At 38.8% G+C, this 19,446-nt stretch overlaps 1 protein-coding gene across 3 annotated transcripts; it reads right to left on the bottom strand.

Annotated features, from left to right (window-relative positions):
• Positions 1-1,231: 1,231 nt before the first annotated feature.
• On the bottom strand, positions 1,232-17,702 carry FOXRED2 (FAD dependent oxidoreductase domain containing 2). Of its 3 annotated transcripts, XM_026695653.2 has the most exons (11): positions 17,239-17,686; positions 15,323-15,419; positions 14,056-14,608; positions 12,574-12,825; positions 10,448-10,714; positions 8,917-9,083; positions 7,941-8,106; positions 6,505-6,746; positions 4,774-4,944; positions 3,083-3,235; positions 2,040-2,298 (listed from the first exon to the last, which is right to left on the bottom strand). In XM_026695653.2, the coding sequence occupies exons 3-11, from the start codon at positions 14,562-14,564 to the stop codon at positions 2,186-2,188; spliced, it is 2,040 nt and encodes a 679-aa protein (XP_026551438.2). In that variant the 5' UTR covers positions 14,565-14,608; positions 15,323-15,419; positions 17,239-17,686; the 3' UTR covers positions 2,040-2,185. The 3 variants fall into 3 exon arrangements, with proteins under 3 accessions (XP_087790953.1, XP_026551438.2, XP_087790954.1); XM_087934827.1 differs by lacking the exon at positions 15,323-15,419 and adding an exon at positions 16,572-16,688 and having other exon boundaries at positions 1,232-3,235; positions 17,239-17,337; XM_087934828.1 differs by lacking the exon at positions 15,323-15,419 and having other exon boundaries at positions 17,239-17,702.
• Positions 17,703-19,446: the final 1,744 nt, after the last annotated feature.

Genomic DNA, 19,446 nt, shown 5'->3' with positions numbered 1-19,446 from the left:
GGCAAAATGGAACTAATTTTTAGTCCTTATGTGCCTAATACCTTTTTGGGGCCAAAGGAGGCACTTCATTTTTGAATAGTAAGCCATAACTACATTCCAACTAGTCTGGGTGATATAAAAATATATTAATGAAATACAAAATGTAATTATTTAAATTAAATATATTAAATTAAATATAATCACAGCTTATTCCTATATTCTGAATTGTCTTTTAAGAATTACAGTTCAGTGGTGCCTTTGGGAATGGCTCTGCATTCATATCCAAGAAAATATTGCAGCATTAAAGCCTGAATGCAAAAACAGACACAAAAATATGGACACAAAAACAAATGGACAAGCTAATAGCATGTGGTTAAATTTTTAGTTTCTAAATCTTTTTAAAAGTAAACACTTAAAATATGTTTGGATCTACCTGTACCACAAATAAAGATTTTGAAGAAACGATTGTCTAATTCAAAATGTTAATGCTTTGTGTGGGGAAATGCAACAGGGCAATGTGCCACTTTTTTTGGTTGTTTTCGGACCTCACAAAAGATTGCTCTGTTCTGAATTTTTTTTTGGACCTACAGGTAGTCTTTGCTTAGCTACTGGCTGAAGTTACAGTGGATCTCCCCAAGCATTTTACAATCCATTTTTGAAGTTCTGATGGCTGCACCCCTCCTGGTCCTGGTTGTATTTGAGCACTTGGCAACCAGCTCACATTTAGACGCATTTGCAGCATCCCAGTCATTTCACTGTGACTTTTGATGGGTTTTGCTGGGTTTCAGCATTTACTTTTAATTTCTGTAGTAACCATTAGTGAGAACAGGTTTGCTTAATGGCCACCACTAAAAAGGTTGTAAAGTCAGGCGCAGTCCTGTAGTGATCTACTTAATAACCACTATTATATGTGACTGGAATTCTGAGCCCAAATACAGTTGTAAGTTGAGAACTACCATATCTGTATCCTGAAAGATTGAAAGGCTCTTGAGTCTTTCCCACTTCATAAACCCTACTGCTGTTAGTTTCATGATAAAATAAAAATGTTTTAGATAGATAGAATTCTTTATTGGCCAAGTGTGATTGGGAACACAAGGAATTTGTCTTGGTGCAAATGCTCTCAGTGTACATAAAAGAAAAGATACATTTGTCAAGAATCATAAGGTACAACACTTAATAATAATCATAGGGTACAATAAGCAATCAAATCATACTAGAAAACAGTCTATATAAATTGTCAGGATACAAGCAACAAAGTTTAAAAGATTTATCCAAAAGAATACAACTGTACAAAATATAGACAGTATAAATGTACACCAGTTATTGCATAATTAAATTACACTGATTAATTTTATTAACTTGACAAGTATTTTAAGTTAATAAAAATACTGTTCTGTAAAAGACAAATATTCTCAAAATGAAGGAGCTGCAATTGTCATTTTCCTCCTTGGAATTATTGTAAATGTCTGAATATTTAATGAATAAGGTATATGGTAAGTATATGGTAGTCTGAAAAGAACAAGATATCACTGCTTTCTGTGGAACAGTAGCAAAATCTGACCTTTGGGGGGGGGGGAAAAAGGCTTGCATACAGCTCAAACCTTGCTTAATAAACCATACTAATATCCAGTCTTAACTCCCAAAGCAATTGCATATTCATATTAATCTGAGTATCAGCCATGCAAAGTATGTCATTGAATATTCATGCTTGAGCTGGAGTGGATTATGTTCCATTCAGGTTTTCTGTGCTGATCATACACATTTAGGAAATAGCAACAATATCTGGACAATAAGAGGCAAGAATGAAGATAGATGTAATATGGTTGAATAACGGAGGTAGCTCGGTATGAATCAGTATCATTTAAATGAGGTTTACACTAGTTTCTAGCTTGGTAATGGAGCTAATTCCTTCTCTAACACTTTTCCTATATTACAGAATTGTATGATCTTCACATATGTTAATACGACCAAACCAAAAATGTCTGGTAGAAGTGATATCAAATATCTTTTTGGACTTGTATAAATACTCCTAATTTGTGTTCAGGAATACCATTGGCCTATCTAACCCAGTATTATCTATCTTCTAATTTTATACTTTCAAACACATTGGAATGTATCTCTCATCTCTAACCAACGAATTGCAGAACTATCCCAAAACTTTGGTCCTCCTTGTTTAATTTGATAATTTTTTTTCCTTCCTTAATGTTTAGCCATGGCAATGTATGGCTGAGAATTTTGGGAAATGTAGTTCATGAATCTGGAGGGCATCATCTTGAGGCAATGTGTGACAGGAATCCAAACAAGGATTTCTTATGCGCTCTGCTGAGACAAGAAAAAAATGTATGAATGTTACTCATTCTATCCGCCAAGCAGATAGAAGATATAAGTAAGAAATGAGCTTGGATTATTTACAGTTTGTTACACACAACTCAATGGAAGTCAGAGTAATCGATGCATTGGAGGTAAAGGTGCAAAAAAGTACAGACCTCTTTTACCTTAAAAAAATATGAAAAATGCATAAAATAGGAAACACTTGACTAAACTCAATTAAGTGGGGCATAGTGCAAACAGAAGTGATACTCTGTTAATATGCAAGAACATTCTGTCTTGAAATAAGCAGACTGGCATTCAACAATGCCAGTTCTACAGAACACACTAATGACAACAACAGTGCATCTTGAAAACCTGGTATAAAAAGAGCCAGGATCAGCTATTAACTCTTACTGGCCTAGAAACATCACTCTTCTCAAATGCGTAAAATTTTCCACCTCTAGAGGCTAACGGTATCCATTAAAGTCTCATCTGTTCATTCCCACCCAGGAAAGTAAACATTCGTGTTTATAAAGATCTGCAAATTTGTGCAAGAACATGGTATGGATGAGATGTGGTCCTCATCTAGGAATGGTTAGGAATACTGGTTGCTGGAGCTCCTCTGCAGATCTTTGCCATGTATTGTGGCTGTAACGCTTGTGAATTTTGAAATAGTTGGGTGGAAGCTAAAGTTCATCCTTGGTGGTTGTAAGATGTTGCAGCTGATGACTAGATATCTTTGTACTTGTCAGCAGCTGGTTGTGGGATTGCATAGCACCACTCTCTTGTTCACCTTGAGACTTCATAGCTGTATGTTCAATCAACTGTGCTGCTATTCTGTGATGCTGAAGCTTTTCAGTTCCCACAAGCCCTTGCTTTCTCATGTATCCTTGCTGGCAGAAGGGAGGCAGCTTCAAGTGAGTGAAGGCAAACAGAAAGCAGGATTCTGTACAAACAGGGAAAAAGTGATCTCTATTGCATGCTTTACAGATTGTTACATCCAAAAACTGAAACAGAATGGTAGTGAGCACTAATAGCATTTTTACCCGCTGAGTAGATTATGGTTCTTAGTTTGTAATTGATCTGCTAACTCCAGCAAAGATTCCTACAGTATGTGAATCAGCAACAATCTGAGTTCATTTAAGCCTCTATTATAAGGAAATGGGAAATATTGTTAGAGGCTAACCCACTCTGAGATATAATTATACTCCATACCAGAAAAAGAATTAAACAATGGGTTGAGAAAAGTCTCATGTTATCACCCACTTAGCAGTTTTTCAAGACTCAGAAGTTCAGCTTAAAAAAAAAATCAGTAACACAACTTTCCAATCCTTAAGATTGTGAAGTGTATATGTCAATGTCAATGCTCACTGAAATCTCATCTTATAAAGGACATCTGGGTAAAGTTTGTTAAATAAGAGTAGCATCAGATTTTACATGGTATTTTGAGCTCATACCTCAAAAATGCCCATCTGGGGAGGAAGTTTAAAGGGTACAATCAGTACCTTAAAACATCTACAAGGCTTTAGGCACCAATTAAAACTGCCAAATTGTCTCTAAATGCAAAAAGACCCAGTATACTAGCTAATTTCATTCTTTAAGAGGGTTTTGGGGACACTCAAAAAATGTTGGTGGTCTATATGAAGCACCCCATAAATTATACTTTTTGCTTTTCTGATATAAAAACATGGACGTTGTTGTCTTCTAAATAGTTCTCTGGCTTGTGGGGTAGATGTATTACAGAGTCCATTGTGCTGTAAGTATAACACAACTAACGCTTAGCTGTAAAATATGGTAGCTGTATTCATATATTGTAATAGGTCCATATCAAACCAAACATGTAGCTTATTCTTTTAGGAAACATAAACAGACAATGTACAGGCAAAATGTAGCTCAATATGTTTGTGCTTGTCTGCCCAAGAGCTAAAACTAAACAGAAATGTCTATGTGCTTCTTTGGGCACAGAGATGTGAAGATCTTTGCACATTCAGTGTTCAAACTCTGGAGATGGATGAACGAGACTTGTGAGTTTACAATCTCCCCATAACAGGTACTGTGACTTTCTGGAGTCCTTGACTGAAAAGAGATATGCAAATATCTTTACTAGTATTTATGACACGTCTGAAAAAAACCATTTTGCCTTTAGCATGCTAATCCAGAGAAATAAAGCTCTTGCCAGGAAATCCACAGAAATCTAGTACAAACAAAGCTCTTAAATCCAGTTTTAATATGCAGTTCTCAGTACAAATATTTTAGCTGTAAGTCCAAATTGTCCTTTTTTAATCTTGTGCTCATTTCAGGTGATCATGAATTCACTGCAATATCTCTGGTACTATTACCTTCCAAGGACTCCACAAAGATCAAGAGACAGACCCACTTTGATTATGTGTAAACATAGATCTTGGCTGAAAGGAATGTAATGGTTACCTAACCTATCTGCCTGCTATTCCCTAAGGATTCATTCCTAACGAGTTCCCAGAATACCTGCATAGAATCTGCGCAAATCAGTTTCAAGGCAATTCTCCAAGAAACGTCTCAGTGGGAGGACATGTGCATTTGGTGCAGTCCAGTCAGTCAGGAAATCTTCCACAATATGATGGATTGCGTCTGGGCGAGGCAAGGGCCAATCTGGTGGGCAAAGTCTCATTTCTCGTTCTATCGGGAAGAGAGAGAGAGCGCACAAAGTAAAACAATGGGCAAGAAACTAATTTGGGAAGCTGAGAGTTTCACTCCCTCTCTAGAGCAGGGGTCTCCAACCTTGGCCACTTTAAGACTTGTGGACTTCAGCAAAGCTGGCTGAGGAATTCTGGGAGTTGAAGTCCACAAGTCTTAAAGTGGCCAAGGTTGGAGACCCCTGCTCTAGAGAGTCTTGGATTGCAGAAATTCGCTTTACAAGTTAACATTCAACAACAAAAGGACAATTAAAGAAAAGAACAAGAGAATATTTGTAGCTCAGGGCTGAACTATGGAGTCCTTGGTGCTCTCTGAGTTTGGTTGTTTGCGTGTAGATGTTCCATTACCTGATTAAGTTACATAATTGGTAATGTTATCTAATTGGGCAATGAAACATCTACACGCAAACAACGAAATTCAGAGCACCAAGAATTCCACAAACAAGTTATATTTTCCTAATGTGAGGTACCTCCTTGCAAGCATGAGGTACACTAAGATTTTTTTTGGTTTTTCAGAGGCAATAGGAGAACTAAAAATGACAGCAGATGATATTACTAGAAAAGACAGTATTTTGGTGCCGGTTGAGTATGTTTACCTGCTCTACCCCTCCCTGGATTAAAATAGCATCCACATATTATTTACTCATTCTTTCAGTCAAATTGTAATTTGCATAACACAACCAGCTAAAACATACTCTATTTATACAGTTGTCATGGTACTCACCAAATCACTTCATAATTGAGAGAAGACTATAAACAAGATATATACACATTAAAAATGTATATAATTATTTCCAAATAAAATTGCTCATTTACTGCAAGAGATGCAGTTTGAGCAATTATTTTTCCTTATAATTTGACGGGTTTGGGGTTTTTTATTGCCTTGGAGATTGTAAGGACATGGACAAAGTGTACAAGGATAAGGCCTATTCAGTTTACATGACCCTTTTTCCTCTTGACTAAAATGTCTATATCCAATATTTAAGGGATCTCATCAGTGCCTCATTATGAGAGGGATATGTTCCCCATGTGCCCCTTTTTTGGGGTGGTAGTGAAATTACTAGTTTTTAAAGAATAAAAGGATTGCCATAAGTCGTTGAAGACCCTTGGAAAAGTCTGGGGCAAAGGAAAAAAAATAGTTTGTAGGTCATGAATCAATTTCTTATCTATCAAGTGCTGTCCAAAGAAAAAAACAGTAAAAGCATGAGAAATTTCTTTCCTTAAAAAGCATTTTATTTATATTGTGTCCTGGGCTGGGTACAGGCCAACCACAATCAAAACCAACAAGTTAAAAACTATCAACAGTTAAAATACACATAAAAACATATCCAAAGTGGTCAAAATTGTCTCTGATCACTTTTTTGCTGTGTCTATCACTGCCTCCCTAATGCCTCCTGAATGCTATCCTAGCTATATAAATCAACCTCAGCACACAATCAAGCTATGCAAACCATACTAAAATACATTCAACTTTCTGACACTTTTAATGTTATACAAAACACTGTAATTAGTGGAGAAGGAATAAAAAAAATACAATGCTTACCAGTGGGAAGTTGCTTATAATAATAAATTACAGGATGCAGGAAGTTAGACTGCCAAGCATGCTCTGGCTCTCCTACTGCACGGTTATAGTAGAAGACATCCTTGTCGGGACCAGAGAAGTTCTTTCCATACTCCATCACAATGACAAAAAGTCCATCCTGCACCTTTCTTCCTGTGCGCCATTCCAGGTCTTGTAGGACTCCAATTGGATACTCCTCCAGGTATTCAAATTTTGTAGCATTCCTAGGACCAATCAAACAAATCAATTTCAAATACAACAAGGCAAGTTGGCTAATATTGATGTGTTCAGTTAACTGATTGCAAAGGATTTTTTAAAAATAGGATTGCATTTTTAAAAATAGGATTGCATTTTCTACCATAGCTACTTCAGCATTTGGAACTAGGATTTTTTAAAAATGGGATTGCATTTTCTTCCATAGCTACTTCAGCATTTGGAACTAATTTGAAATTCTGCTTTATTCCATGATTATCAAGCATCAGCTATGGTGGTACCCTTGGCTAAACTCTGTACTTCAAAGAGATCTGACCACTGTCAATTGTATGTTAATGACCTAAGGATTAGAGTACCGTAATATTACAAGGAACAGCTTTGTAAAGTACAGAAAAACTTTGATTATGCTCTTGCTTGAATCTTTTAGTTCATTCACTGGATTTGGAATTCGGCTGAACAAAATTGTGTGACTAGAATCAATCCCACTATATAAATAAACCTTTGCACGGATACATCCTTCTCAAAGGATCAGTTTTAGAGCAGTCCTCTTTAGCATGAAGGAGTGTTAATTATAAAAGAATCAAAGTAACTTGGTTAACAACTAAAATTGGAAAGACAAGTTAAATACTAAATCTAGTAATGACTTGTACTTTGGACCAATCAATTACTCTCTACCCAATCTACCTTACAGGATTGTTATGGAAAAACTGGGTAGAATCGGTTATTGGAGGAATAGAAAACTACTTGTATGGATAAGGCAGGTCTTATGCCTCTCAGAACCTACTTTACAGGTATTATGAACCCTTTAGAACAGAGGTCCCCAATCCCTGGGCCGTGGCTCCCTACTGGGCCACGGCCTATTTGGAATTGGGCCTTGTGAGAGGTAGGCCGGTGTACATATGTGAGCAGCTCCATTCACATGAGCAGTGGGCAGCTCCACCTGTGCAAGAGGCAGGCCTCCGCTCGCACAGCCTGGTTCCCCTCACCCCTTTTCCAGGTAGGCCGCCCAGCCACAAAGGTTGGGGACTGCTGCTTTAGAGCAGGCTTGGAGGACTCATAGAGTCATGAAAGTGGCAAAGAAGGGGAAGGAAGAAAAGGATGAGTTCCCTCTTGGTTATGCTTGGCAGAAGTTCTACTCACAGGAATTAACCAATTCCATTCACTGTTTCTAAAGGAGAAAACCCTGAGTATCACTGTTCACTCACTCTTTCAGCAAAATGATGTCTGCCAACACGCTAAACATCTGATAGAGCCCAGATGCCTCATTCACCCGCCTGACAATAGCATTTGTTAACTGCACAACCGGATTGTTGGAGGCTGGCCAGGGCACTTTGTGGTGACGGACTTCTAGTAAGCGATGAACTGCACGGGCTGGATAATGGGGGAAGAACAAAAGAGGCAGATATTATCGTTTAATATTACATGCTAAGAGAACTGCCCTAATAATAAGACCACTGAAATGTACAAGTGAATTTTGGGCTACAGCCAAAAAGCTTACTATTTGGCATAGTTTTACATTATAGCAGGCAGAAGATAAAAGGTGGATAATGCTGTTACTACATTATTCTTTGACTCTTGAAGTTACAAATTCAGATTTCTGAGTCTTTATTGGCTTTCACATCTGATAGATTTAGTAATATCACAACCATTGTTGGGGAGTCCTTCCCAAAACTGATGAGGGATGCCAGAAATTAGCTTAAAAATATCAGGAGTACCACAAATATTTCCTGAGACATCCAGAAAATGCTTTTCTTTGTAGCAATAATGAGAAAGATTAGAGAATATTTGATATAGTGGGTAACTGTTGTAAATGTACTACCTGAATATTATTTTTCCTTTCCCACCCATTTTCTTTTATGGCATATTGAAATTGTAATTTCAATATTATTACAATACGTAAAAAAGTATTTGGCAGTGTAATGCTTATATGTTGCATAATAGCTAATTGGCTTTTGAAGCTGAAATTTAGTTGTGTTTTTCATTTGCATTTGCTACTTTCATCATTGTGTACAATAGAAAAGGTATTGCTGAAAAAACGCATTATTTTATTTCTGTTGATAAATGGAAAAAAGAATGGAATAATTTGCTAAAAGGAAAAAAAGAGAGATGGGCCTCAAGTACCAGAACAATGTCACTGCTGAGCTTGCTCACATTCACTTTCTACCCATGTCGAAAACTCACCTGTGTATCGGAAGCCATGAATAAAACCACCAGCAGATTTCCTGAAATCCACTGAGTGGCTTGCAGTTCCGAGAAGAAAGAGACCTCGAGTAGCTTTGGCTTCATAGCTGGGCTTGATCAAAGGATACTTCTTCTTACTGCCTTTGCCATGCATCAAACCAAGAGACCTAGGGAGGAGTGGGGAGAGAAACTCATCGAGAATGGAGTCTGGCTGACTTCACAGATTTCAATAGAAGGGACAATGTATGAGCTCTGATCTTGAGACCATGTTAAAAGGCTCAAGAAATATCTCTTTCCCAGTGATACTTTTTCTCGGCATAAGGCAACTATCTAAATGTATGTTTAAGATAGATAATATCAACCGTGTTACCTTGGGTATCCTTATGCCTGAGCTGCAGGTCCTTCATTACAAGTAGTCCTTGACCTATAACCACAACTAGGGCCAAAATCTCAGTCAGTGAGCAAAGTGGTTATTATGCAAGATCCCTTTGTGACTGCTTCTCTCAATGACTGGCACTCCTGGTTATGGTTGTTACATGAGCTCTTAGGTTGTAAGTAGACAGTATTCCTTACCAGAATTCAAGCAGGATTTTCAGCACCCAAGTGAAGAAGTGCAAGTGCAACCTGCATGGGGCTCCTAGGACATCTCCCACTTGCCTGGAGCAGCCCCCACTCTTTACTTTACCCTGACGCCCTGCCACTCAGGTTTCAGTTCCCTTTCATCTCTGGGGACTGGCTGAAAGAGCTGCCTGCCAAAGGAGGGGCTCTGGGTCACGAGCTCTGGAGAGCTATAGTTTAATTTCTTGACAACCAGACATATTATAATTCGGGCACAGAACCAAAGTATACCCATACATTGCTGCGCTGAAATTAAACAGAATTATGATGCAATTATATTTAGATAAGTGCACCCCAAACTGCAGAGCTACTGGCTTTTTAAAGGAGACCAAAGCAAGTTTCATATGTGACATAATAATCTTGTTCTATTTAAAACATTTAAAGCAATAATGGAAACCAATTAATTGTTATTTTATTTTAGACTGAATTAAGGGATAGGAACAACAAAATGGCTGCATGAGAAAAAAAAAAAAGATAGAAGAACAATTTACTGCTCATGCAGTCCTTGAAGGATAAAAGAAAATGTCATGGGAATAGCTAAGCACTTTAGTCAAATCTCCAAACTATGGAAAACTAATTTTGCCAACGTGAAATAGATCATTATAAAATACTGCAAATATTACATTTAATAAAAGATGGGAAAGCATTTTGCATGATGTTTTGTTTGACTTGCGACTCAGAAAGTTCCATCCATGCCACATACTTATCTATACATATCAACCAGGGTGTCAAACTCACAATGATACGTTGTCATCATGTGATGTATTGCAAGTTTTCCCCCCTTTGCTAAAATGGGGGTGACCATGGCCAGCATGTGATGCATCCAGTCCGTGGGCTGTGAGTTTGACACTCCTGATATCAACTCTTTCAAACATCCTATCTCTCTGTTACATTAGAAGCAATCCCATCTTACTTGTTGAATATGGCAAAGTCAAACTTCCAACCCAGGCAGCGAATGGCACGGTCATAAGGTGCACGAGTGGCAAAGTTGTCTAATTCATCCTGTGGAAGAGTGACAGATTCTGGGTCACTGCTATTGCTGTTCTCCAAATAGTACCGAAGGGTGATATGCAGCTTTCCTTTTCTGTCTTTGATGAGAACTAAGTCTTCTAGATCACCTTCTATAAGTCCATCCAAAGACTTCAACTGGTATGTATCTAAGAGCCCATTGTTAATTGCTCTAAGGAAGAAAGAAAGAAACAATAAGTGGGATGTAAATTTTACATGCCATACTTAGAAAAATGGCTGCCACTCATTTTAGCAATTCTAAATTAAATATAGAAGCTCTCTGGCTAGGTATGAAGCAGCTTCCTGTGTTGCTATTATGTCCTATGTTAGTTTTAGTATTTTGATGGAGAAAACATTACTTTTGTTTTACTTCAAATTATTATATTTTCTTTTGTAAATATACTAGGAAGATGATTAAAAATGTAACAAAACAGAATGCCTTGTGGAAGACCATAAAGAATAAGTGAGGGAGCAGTCTTGGTTTTATTTTATTTTTTCTTATGAGGGTTTACAATCACGTGTTATAATCAAAAAAATTACTTCCTGAATCTACTCACACTAAAAAGGTGTGAATGGCCATCTTTCTGTAGCATAGGAGTTAAGGTACTAGACTAAAGGTTGGTAGGTTCTAGTCTTCCTTTAGATGCAGAAGCTATTTGGGTGACTTTGAGTTAAACCTTCTTTCTCAGTCTTAAACAGGGAGATTGAAAAATATACCAACCCACATTGGATCAACATGATAGATTATGGTCCATAACATTAAGTGGCAAGGGCTTCATGCTATAGCAGACTTGTTTGAGATCATCATCATCCCCAACCCCCAAAATGTCAACTTTATGTCTTACTGAAATCAAGCATATCTCACTTACGGGTCTGTACTTGTTCATACCATATTTCTCTCACAGATATTCCATATCTTGTTCATTGAAGACCAAAAATAAAAGGTCCACTCTATAACAAATAGCAGTGACCAAAATGCTTCTGCCAGGTTCTTCAAAGAGTTGCTGATCTATTTACTTTAAGTCTAAGCAGTTAAGAGAGGGACAGGCATGAAAAGGGAGATCAGGCTTGGAATGATAGCACAGGGCAGTACTGTTATCAAACAAAATAGATGCTGCATATGGGCTGGTTGCTAGAGAAAAAGTGGGCAAAAATGGGCTGTTTGGCATATGGCAGTCTGAATTATTAGTCTATACAACACTCCCCCCAACTGTCTCATGTTGGCCTGCCTGTTCTTCTGAAATAATATTACATTCTACTCAAGCCAGAATAGAGAGGCAGAGTTAATCTCTGTTTACTGGACCAACCAAGATGATGTGCCTTCCTCAAAAAACAAATTGCGGGGTTACCCCCACCCCCAAATGGTAGGAAACACGTTGTTCCAACATCTGTTGGGAGATGAATTCTGAAAAGCACAATCCTTCCAGAAAATTATTGATTTCTCCTCTTAACAGCTTTTCCTTCAGAGTCAACAAAGGTATAAGAATCAGTTATTCTTGATATGATGCAAACCAAAAAGCACACTTAAATTAGAAAATGTAGTTATTATTTGAAAGGAAATTGAGTACAATTGAAAGCATATCTTGGACTTCATGAAAGATTTTAATGAACAGAGAGTAGGATTCCGTCACTGGAGAAGTTAGCAGGAAGAGGAGCTCTAAGTGGGTGGAGTTCCTAAAAACGGAGGTATTACAGACAACAACTGGAAGCTATTCCAGCAAAGAAGCGCAATCCAGCAGTAGACAATGATATGGCTGCACAAAAGGCTTACTAAAATCCAGAAGCAAGAGGATCTATATGGGAGATGGAATGAGGGACAGATTCCTTAGAATTATACAACAGTCCAGTTTATAGAAATATTAGAAAGGCTAGAATTCAAAATGAATCTAGCTTGATTCATTAAGCCAACTAAAGAATCACCTCAGACATGTATAACTTAAATGGAGGGAAAAGAATGGACGTAATGAAAAATATGGCAAAATATTAATAGGTTACAATGAAAAAGCAAAACATATGAATATGAAGTCTTACCTCAGATCTCCAACGTAATGAGTAGCCCAAGAAAGACGAACTCGAGATCGGCCTACCATGTGTACAAAATTGGTGACACCCAGAATGTTCTCTGCTGTTTCAAAGGCAGAATTTCCCCGACCCAAGATCAATACAGACTGTCCAACAAAATCTTTTGGATCGATTGACACAGATTCATAACCTTCAACATATTCTGAACCTGGAAAGTTCACTTCGTGAGGAACCCACATACCTGTGGCCACCAAAAGAACACTAAAATAGAGAAAAAGCATTTTGATTATGGTCAGTCACATTGTATGTCAAAATACCTTTCTCTAGTGCTGTTTACATGCTTCACAAAATCACCAAACTCTTATCTCAGCAAAAAAGCTGTGCAGCAAAAAACTGATTTATAAAGAGAGAAATCCAAAACCACAAAAATTCGATCTCAGATAGTTTAGAGTAGGATAGCCATTTTTACTTATCAATTTAGTGGGAGAACAAGCAAAAGATCATACTATAGCAATTACTAGAAACAGGCTGAAAAGAGTATTTTCATACTGCAGTATAATTTAATGGAGTGAAAATCTATGTTCAGGCTACTAAAAGAGTTTGATTAGAAAACAGCTACTATATTTTCCATTCTCTACTTCTAAAAACATTTGATGTGACTATACTGAAAGTTTTGTTGCTGTGATTGCAAACAAGGCAAACAAAACTAGAAACAAAACAGGCAACGCAACTGATCCAGCATGTTTAAAGTAACTTTAATTAGTAGAAAAGATAAGAGTTCAGTTACTGGTGAAAGAAAAGAGAAAAATTGGCACAAAGGGATAATATAAGACTTTACAAAATTGTAAACTATACAGAAAAATAATCTTTCTCAATCATGTTACTTAAAGATTTATACACTCCCCACTCTCAGTAACTATATAAAGTCTCACTGTAGAAAAGATGATAATTCTTGATAATCAAAACTATGGGAGAGTGTCCTATTGAGGAACTCAGTGCACAGGATGGACTAATTGTCATTTGAAGCTAAGCCATGTAATGCTTCATATACCACAGGAAGGACCTTGAATTATGTCCCACAAGCAATCAGTGCAGCTCTTTCAACATGAGGATAATGTGGAATCTCCTGGATTGCTCACCATGCCTGCTGCTGCATTTCAGACCACTAGACTTTCTGAAATGTCTTAGAATAAATTAACCAGCTCACATCTCACTGACAGATCTGTCACCTTCAGCAATTTGTCCATATTCCAAATGGACGTCTGTAGGGAAAGTTATGTTGGGGAGTAAAGGAATGGAATGTGGGTGTGTTTAGGTACCCAGCTGTATCTTGAAAGGGGTCTCTCTGAAATATGTATTGGCACTTCAGTACCCAAAAGATGGTTTATGCATGCACAATACTAATAATTAAGAACACCTGCATTTTTATTATGGGAGCTTCCATGGAATATGACATTTTTGTATAAGCAGATGAAGTTCTTCACCATTTACCTGCATTTGTAATTCTGATCATTTTGGTCTCTGAGGATGAAGTAATGACCATTCCAAGCATTAAGATCTTTTTCCAGCATCACAAGTACAATGGATGTGTTATAGTGCACATGGAGGTCTAGTTTGGAAGCAAAATCAGCCAGATAATGCACCATAGAATCAGCATCAGGGAAGAAATCCTGAGAGTAGTGTTGAAAAAGCAGTTGGTTATTGTGGCTAAGCAATGAGTTCCAATCATGGCGAAGGTTGAATTCACTGTTTGATTTGCCAGTGTAACGTTTATTGATGCTGATCAATTTTCGATGACGGGGATACAAGGTGAAAAAGTACCCTGGTGTATTTCTACGTTCAAAGACAACATAGTTCCGACCTGCATGTTGAAGGAAATAGGCCATCTGCAAGCCTGAAGGGCCAGCCCCAATAATACAATAGTCATGGTAGAGAATGTCATCAGACCAGGAAGAGGCTATGGACAAGGCAAAGATGAGCAAAAGAAACGATAGCACCATGTTGCTGGTAAGGTGTCTAACTTTGTTCAAGGCACTTTTGAGAACTGATAAGGCAAGAAAAAGAAAAAACATTTAATTTTGTTAAACTTGCTTTCATTGCACTGCACAATGCAAAATAATACATTCTATACTTCGTTTTGGTTCACATGTAATATTAGGCCATGGATTACTTATCTACATGTTCCAGAATATTTACTCAGTGTACATACTGCTTTTCTACTCGTTTAGCAGGATTCCTGTGCAACAGTAAGTAATGTACCATGGCTGCCAAATTAGAAGGAACAATTTAGCAAGTTGTGCCAACCCAAACAAGCCACATTATGGCTTATTACAATGTGTGAACCAAGACAGCATCCCTCTCCACCCCATGTCACCCTCAATCTCTGAGGTTTAACCACAAGGTCTTTCTCAATTCCATTCCAGGAAGGGGGAAAAGGATAACTAAACATCTCTTTTACAGACTGTATCATTTCTAAGACCATTGCCTAACTGGAATACAAGACAAAACTGGATTGCTGTGGGACATTGTGGCAAGCTCATATATTTCCCATGTTCCTGTAAGCACATCTCCTATACTAGATTGCTGGGAGGATAAATGTGCAAGGGAGTTATCCATGTCAGTATTGAGATAGAAACAAAAAATTGAGACAAAAATAGCAATCCCTTTTAACAGAAATCAACAATAACAGAAATTACTATTAACATTCCAGATTGCTAAAATAAAGTCAGATGGCTGGCCTTAACAATGTTTTACCTACTTGCACACACTAGCAGCTCTGCAAAGTTCTTTGACAAAAACCATTATTCAATCTTGGCAAGGCAGAATGGGTAGAATAGTATCCATCACCCTTGAACCTTGTGAGGAAAGAGGACATTATTATTCTTTTAGGAATAAGGGAGAGTGAGAAAGGGCACATGAGCTACAGAAGAGGCTGCCCAGTCTCCCTGATGTCTGTATCCAAGCTTTGATTACATCGGAACCTTACTGAAGGTTCATTTTATTTCTATATGTATATTTATGGATGCTCATGCATGAATAGAACAAAAATTATAAATCTAAATTCAGTACAAGAAAAGCATAACAACATGACAAAAATGTTACTGTCTTAATCAAGGAATTCCTAGAAAAGGTTTGGAACTTTGGATTCAATAATGTAGTCAGGAAAAAATGGATTTCCATTTCTGGAAAAAATCCTGCTCTCATTTCCTTGTCAATAAGAAATAGAAGCAACATTTTTAATGTGGTGGTGATGGATTGGATGGGTGGGGAACAACCTTTTATTTAGTATTCCTATGCTAATCGTATCATCAGAGGAAAAATACATCCATATATATGTCTGAGTAATATCTTCATTAAAAGCTGGAGCAGAACTTAACCTGGTTAACATTTGCACACACCACCTTGTTATTATCTTATCAATAACATATGGAAATGGGTGGTCTTGTCTTCTTCCAGCGCAGTTTTTTTTTTTTTTTTTTGAAAAGTTCCAGGTTTTGGCCCTTGGGATTTCCTGCAGATCTCCCTTTCAAGTCCTAAGCAGGCTACTTAGGTTTTGTTCCTCCCAAGATTAGCCAAGTGCTGCCACCTGCTGTGATACTTTCTTTATTAGGACTAACAGGGCCACCCTGTGCATTATTATTAAGGGCTGGAACAAGACTAATATGTGCCCCCTCACCTACACATTAACATCTCCCCCTCCCCACCACCCTGTGGAATTCGTGTTACTCCCTGCATGGTGGCTCCTTACAAAAAAGAAAAGGGGGGCTGCCAGGGCAGCGAAGCAGATTAGGAAGTGGGTTGGGGTGAGTTAAGTCCGAAGTACGGAGAAGCGGCATTGGAGTCCGCATAGCCCACAAGTAGATGGTTTTTTTTTTTCCCTGACTGGGAGAAGATTGATTCACTCTAGTCTATAGGAATGAAAGAAAAGTGAATCTTCCCTCACCCACCCACCCATCTCCTCCTCTGGTTTATCCTCCTGCGTTTTAAAGCCACCTCTTGGCAGTTACCCTTTAGCACGGCTGGCATACACAGATCCTCCGACTAAGCTAACAGTGGCCCCTCCTTCCTTTTGGCATGAAGGGTTTCGACAGGTGAGAAGCAGAAGTTCATTCATTCTTCAAGAACTGGGGAGAAGGGGAGAAAGAGTGGAGGTGATGGATCATTGCTGCCGCTGCTGCTGTATGGGAAGGAAGACGCCTTCCTTCCTTCCTTGCCTTTTGCCCTCCAATGAGTTGATCTGATCCAGCTTTGGAGTGTTTTACTCCCAGCGTCCTCCACCACCACCCCTGCCCGGGCACGTCCAGGTTGAGACACCGACCTGCTGCTTTTCTTTTTAAAAAATTGGTTTTGTAAAGGTTTTTTTTAAAGATTTCCCCTTCATGGGCCCCCCTTTGAACTCCAAGGGCCCCGGCTGAACCCCCCTCTCCTTAAGCCTGAGGACTAACCCAAAACATCTAGACATGGTGTAGAAACCTTCAAAATCTCTAGAACTCTTCAGGGAAGTTTTGACGAATAGAAAACCCTGTGTATCCGTTATTTAGCTTGGCCTAATTACCCAGCTACTGAGTTTGAATTATTTTCCCCACAGACCAATAGCTTCTTAGAGAAAGAGCCGCTGGGCGTTTGCAGAAAATGCCAGTAAGAAATGCGATTTCAAGCATGCACTGAACCTACCTCGACCTGGTGCCTTCCAACGGCGTTATGGAAATCGTTTTAACATGTTTGCAAGCCATCTAGAAGGAGGGAGGGGACGGAGGGACTGAAAAGAATCCCAAGGCTGGCAATGCCTGACCAACCCAACACGTGCAAGTCCCCCTCGGATTCCGACAGCATAGAAACAACGCAGCGCGTCTTGTGGACCTCAGCTGCGAACAGTCACAACACTCAAAGGGGAAAAGGACGCGACCGGCAGCCCGCGAGATGTGCGGACATAACTGAGGTCTCCGTTGGCAGCAAAGCTGCTAGTTAAGGCTCAGCCACTAGCGAATACATGCAGCAAGGGGCGACAGGCCAGCGTTGTCGAGGCCATGGACCTCCGGATCCTCCAAGGTAGAAGCAGCCCGAAAGCACCCGCGACACCCGGAGCTTCAACAGCTCGTCTCTCGCGCCTCCTAAGCGGATCAGCTCAGCCAGCCTCCAGGCAGCCCGAGGTCCACGTCACGTGACGCCGTGTTCCGAGCAGACGCCCGGCCCTCCTCTGCCTCATTGGACTCTCATCTCCCCCGTCGCCCCTCCGTCATGTGGTCCTCTGAAAATGGCGAGCTTCGTTTTGTTCGAAAAAAGCAGGCGCCAAAATGTCTGTCTCTGAGAATCCAAGGATGGAAAACTTTCTTCTCACAAAATGCACGATGAAATACGAAAAGCGCAGTATAAGCACGCGGGGCGAGGAATTAGATGGGAAGAGAGGGAAATCAGGAGCTAAAATACAATGTCAGTGGCACATATAGCAAAACGACACCCTAAAACTTGTTCGCCCGCCTGGGTTGTTTGCAAAGTAACTTACTGCAAATTATCCGTCTATTAGCCTTGTGGGTCTGAAGCCTTGCTTCGTATTATAATTTGCCCCGTGAACTATTTTCTGGATGAAACCTCGAAGGCGAGGATTTTAAGAGCCAACGTAGAGGGCAAACAGACTGCAGGTTTGCTGAATTGAATTGAATTTTGTTTTGTTATTACCTCCCCCGTTTACCGGTGATAGACATGGTTGAATTGGATTGAAAGAATAGATGAGCACGTTTTCAGACCAGAAATTGAATCGTGTGAAGAAAGTGTTTTATTTTAATAATAAGCATAAGAGATTCTATATTCCCAAATTAACTTTATTTCTCTTACTGTCTGTTATCCTTCCACCATTAACCAAAACCCATGATCCATTTAGACTAGACAATTAAGATTGACCTGTTGACGGTGATATACTAGAAAAAGCACATAGGCAACCCAGGCCCCACAAGCTCACACCAAGGACCAGTCTCCCTATAAAAATTAGAACCCAATTTGTTTGGGTTCTGTAGTCTACCACCCAAAAACATCTGGGAATAAATGGATCTCTTTTCTATGTCTGGATTTCATTTTTTTAAAAAAAATCTTGTGCCACCCTGGCTCTTGGAATGCCCAAATTATTCTAATACATACTTCATAAATCCTTTCACTTAAATACTCCTGTTGCTTTTTTAAGGGAGAGAAGTGTTTTGGATAGTTATGGAAGTTATCAGAAATAGAAAATTACTTCATATAAAAGCGTAAGGACGGAAATGGAATTAAAAGCTAGAATTTATACTTTCTAAAAAAGATCAATTTTTCTTCCTAGCAGGATTAAGGAAACCCTATCTAAAATACACCACCATCTCTGTCTTTATTTTCTGAGATATTGGTTGCTACTCTATTTTTCTAGCATCCATTCATTTAGCCAGATGAAAAGTACTGGGAACCTTTATCTTCAATTGAGCTGGCATTTATTTGCTGGCAATCTTAAAGCACTGGCCATCCTTATGCATCTAGCAATAACTCAGGCTCATTTGAGGATATTCCATTAGTTTGCTTGACCCCATCCATCCATACCTGACTTCCATTCTCTCAACCACACCAAAATATTTTCTTTAGCCTGTCCTAACGCTATGACCAAAGCATGTTAGTTTCTTCTTGATATCACCTCAACAAATCATTTAACCTTTATTTGGTCTAGCTGACCGATTGCTTTTGAAGTCCACGGTACTTTTATGAACTATGTCCTAAGCTTGAAGTCTGAGGCATCTCCTTTCACCATAATTTGTGGCTTGTGTCAAAAATAAGTGGTGGCTCACAAACCATACTTATGTGATTTATGTTTTGTTTAATATATGTGAACCTATTTGGATTATTCAACAAATGCTTATTTAGTAATGT

This window comes from Pseudonaja textilis, chromosome 5, assembly GCF_049901715.1.
Source record: "Pseudonaja textilis isolate UNSWEBS1 chromosome 5, rPseTex1.2, whole genome shotgun sequence".
Lineage (NCBI taxonomy): Eukaryota > Metazoa > Chordata > Lepidosauria > Squamata > Elapidae > Pseudonaja > Pseudonaja textilis.
Note: the sequence above shows the minus strand (reverse complement) of the source record. Positions and strands in the feature narration are given on the sequence as shown.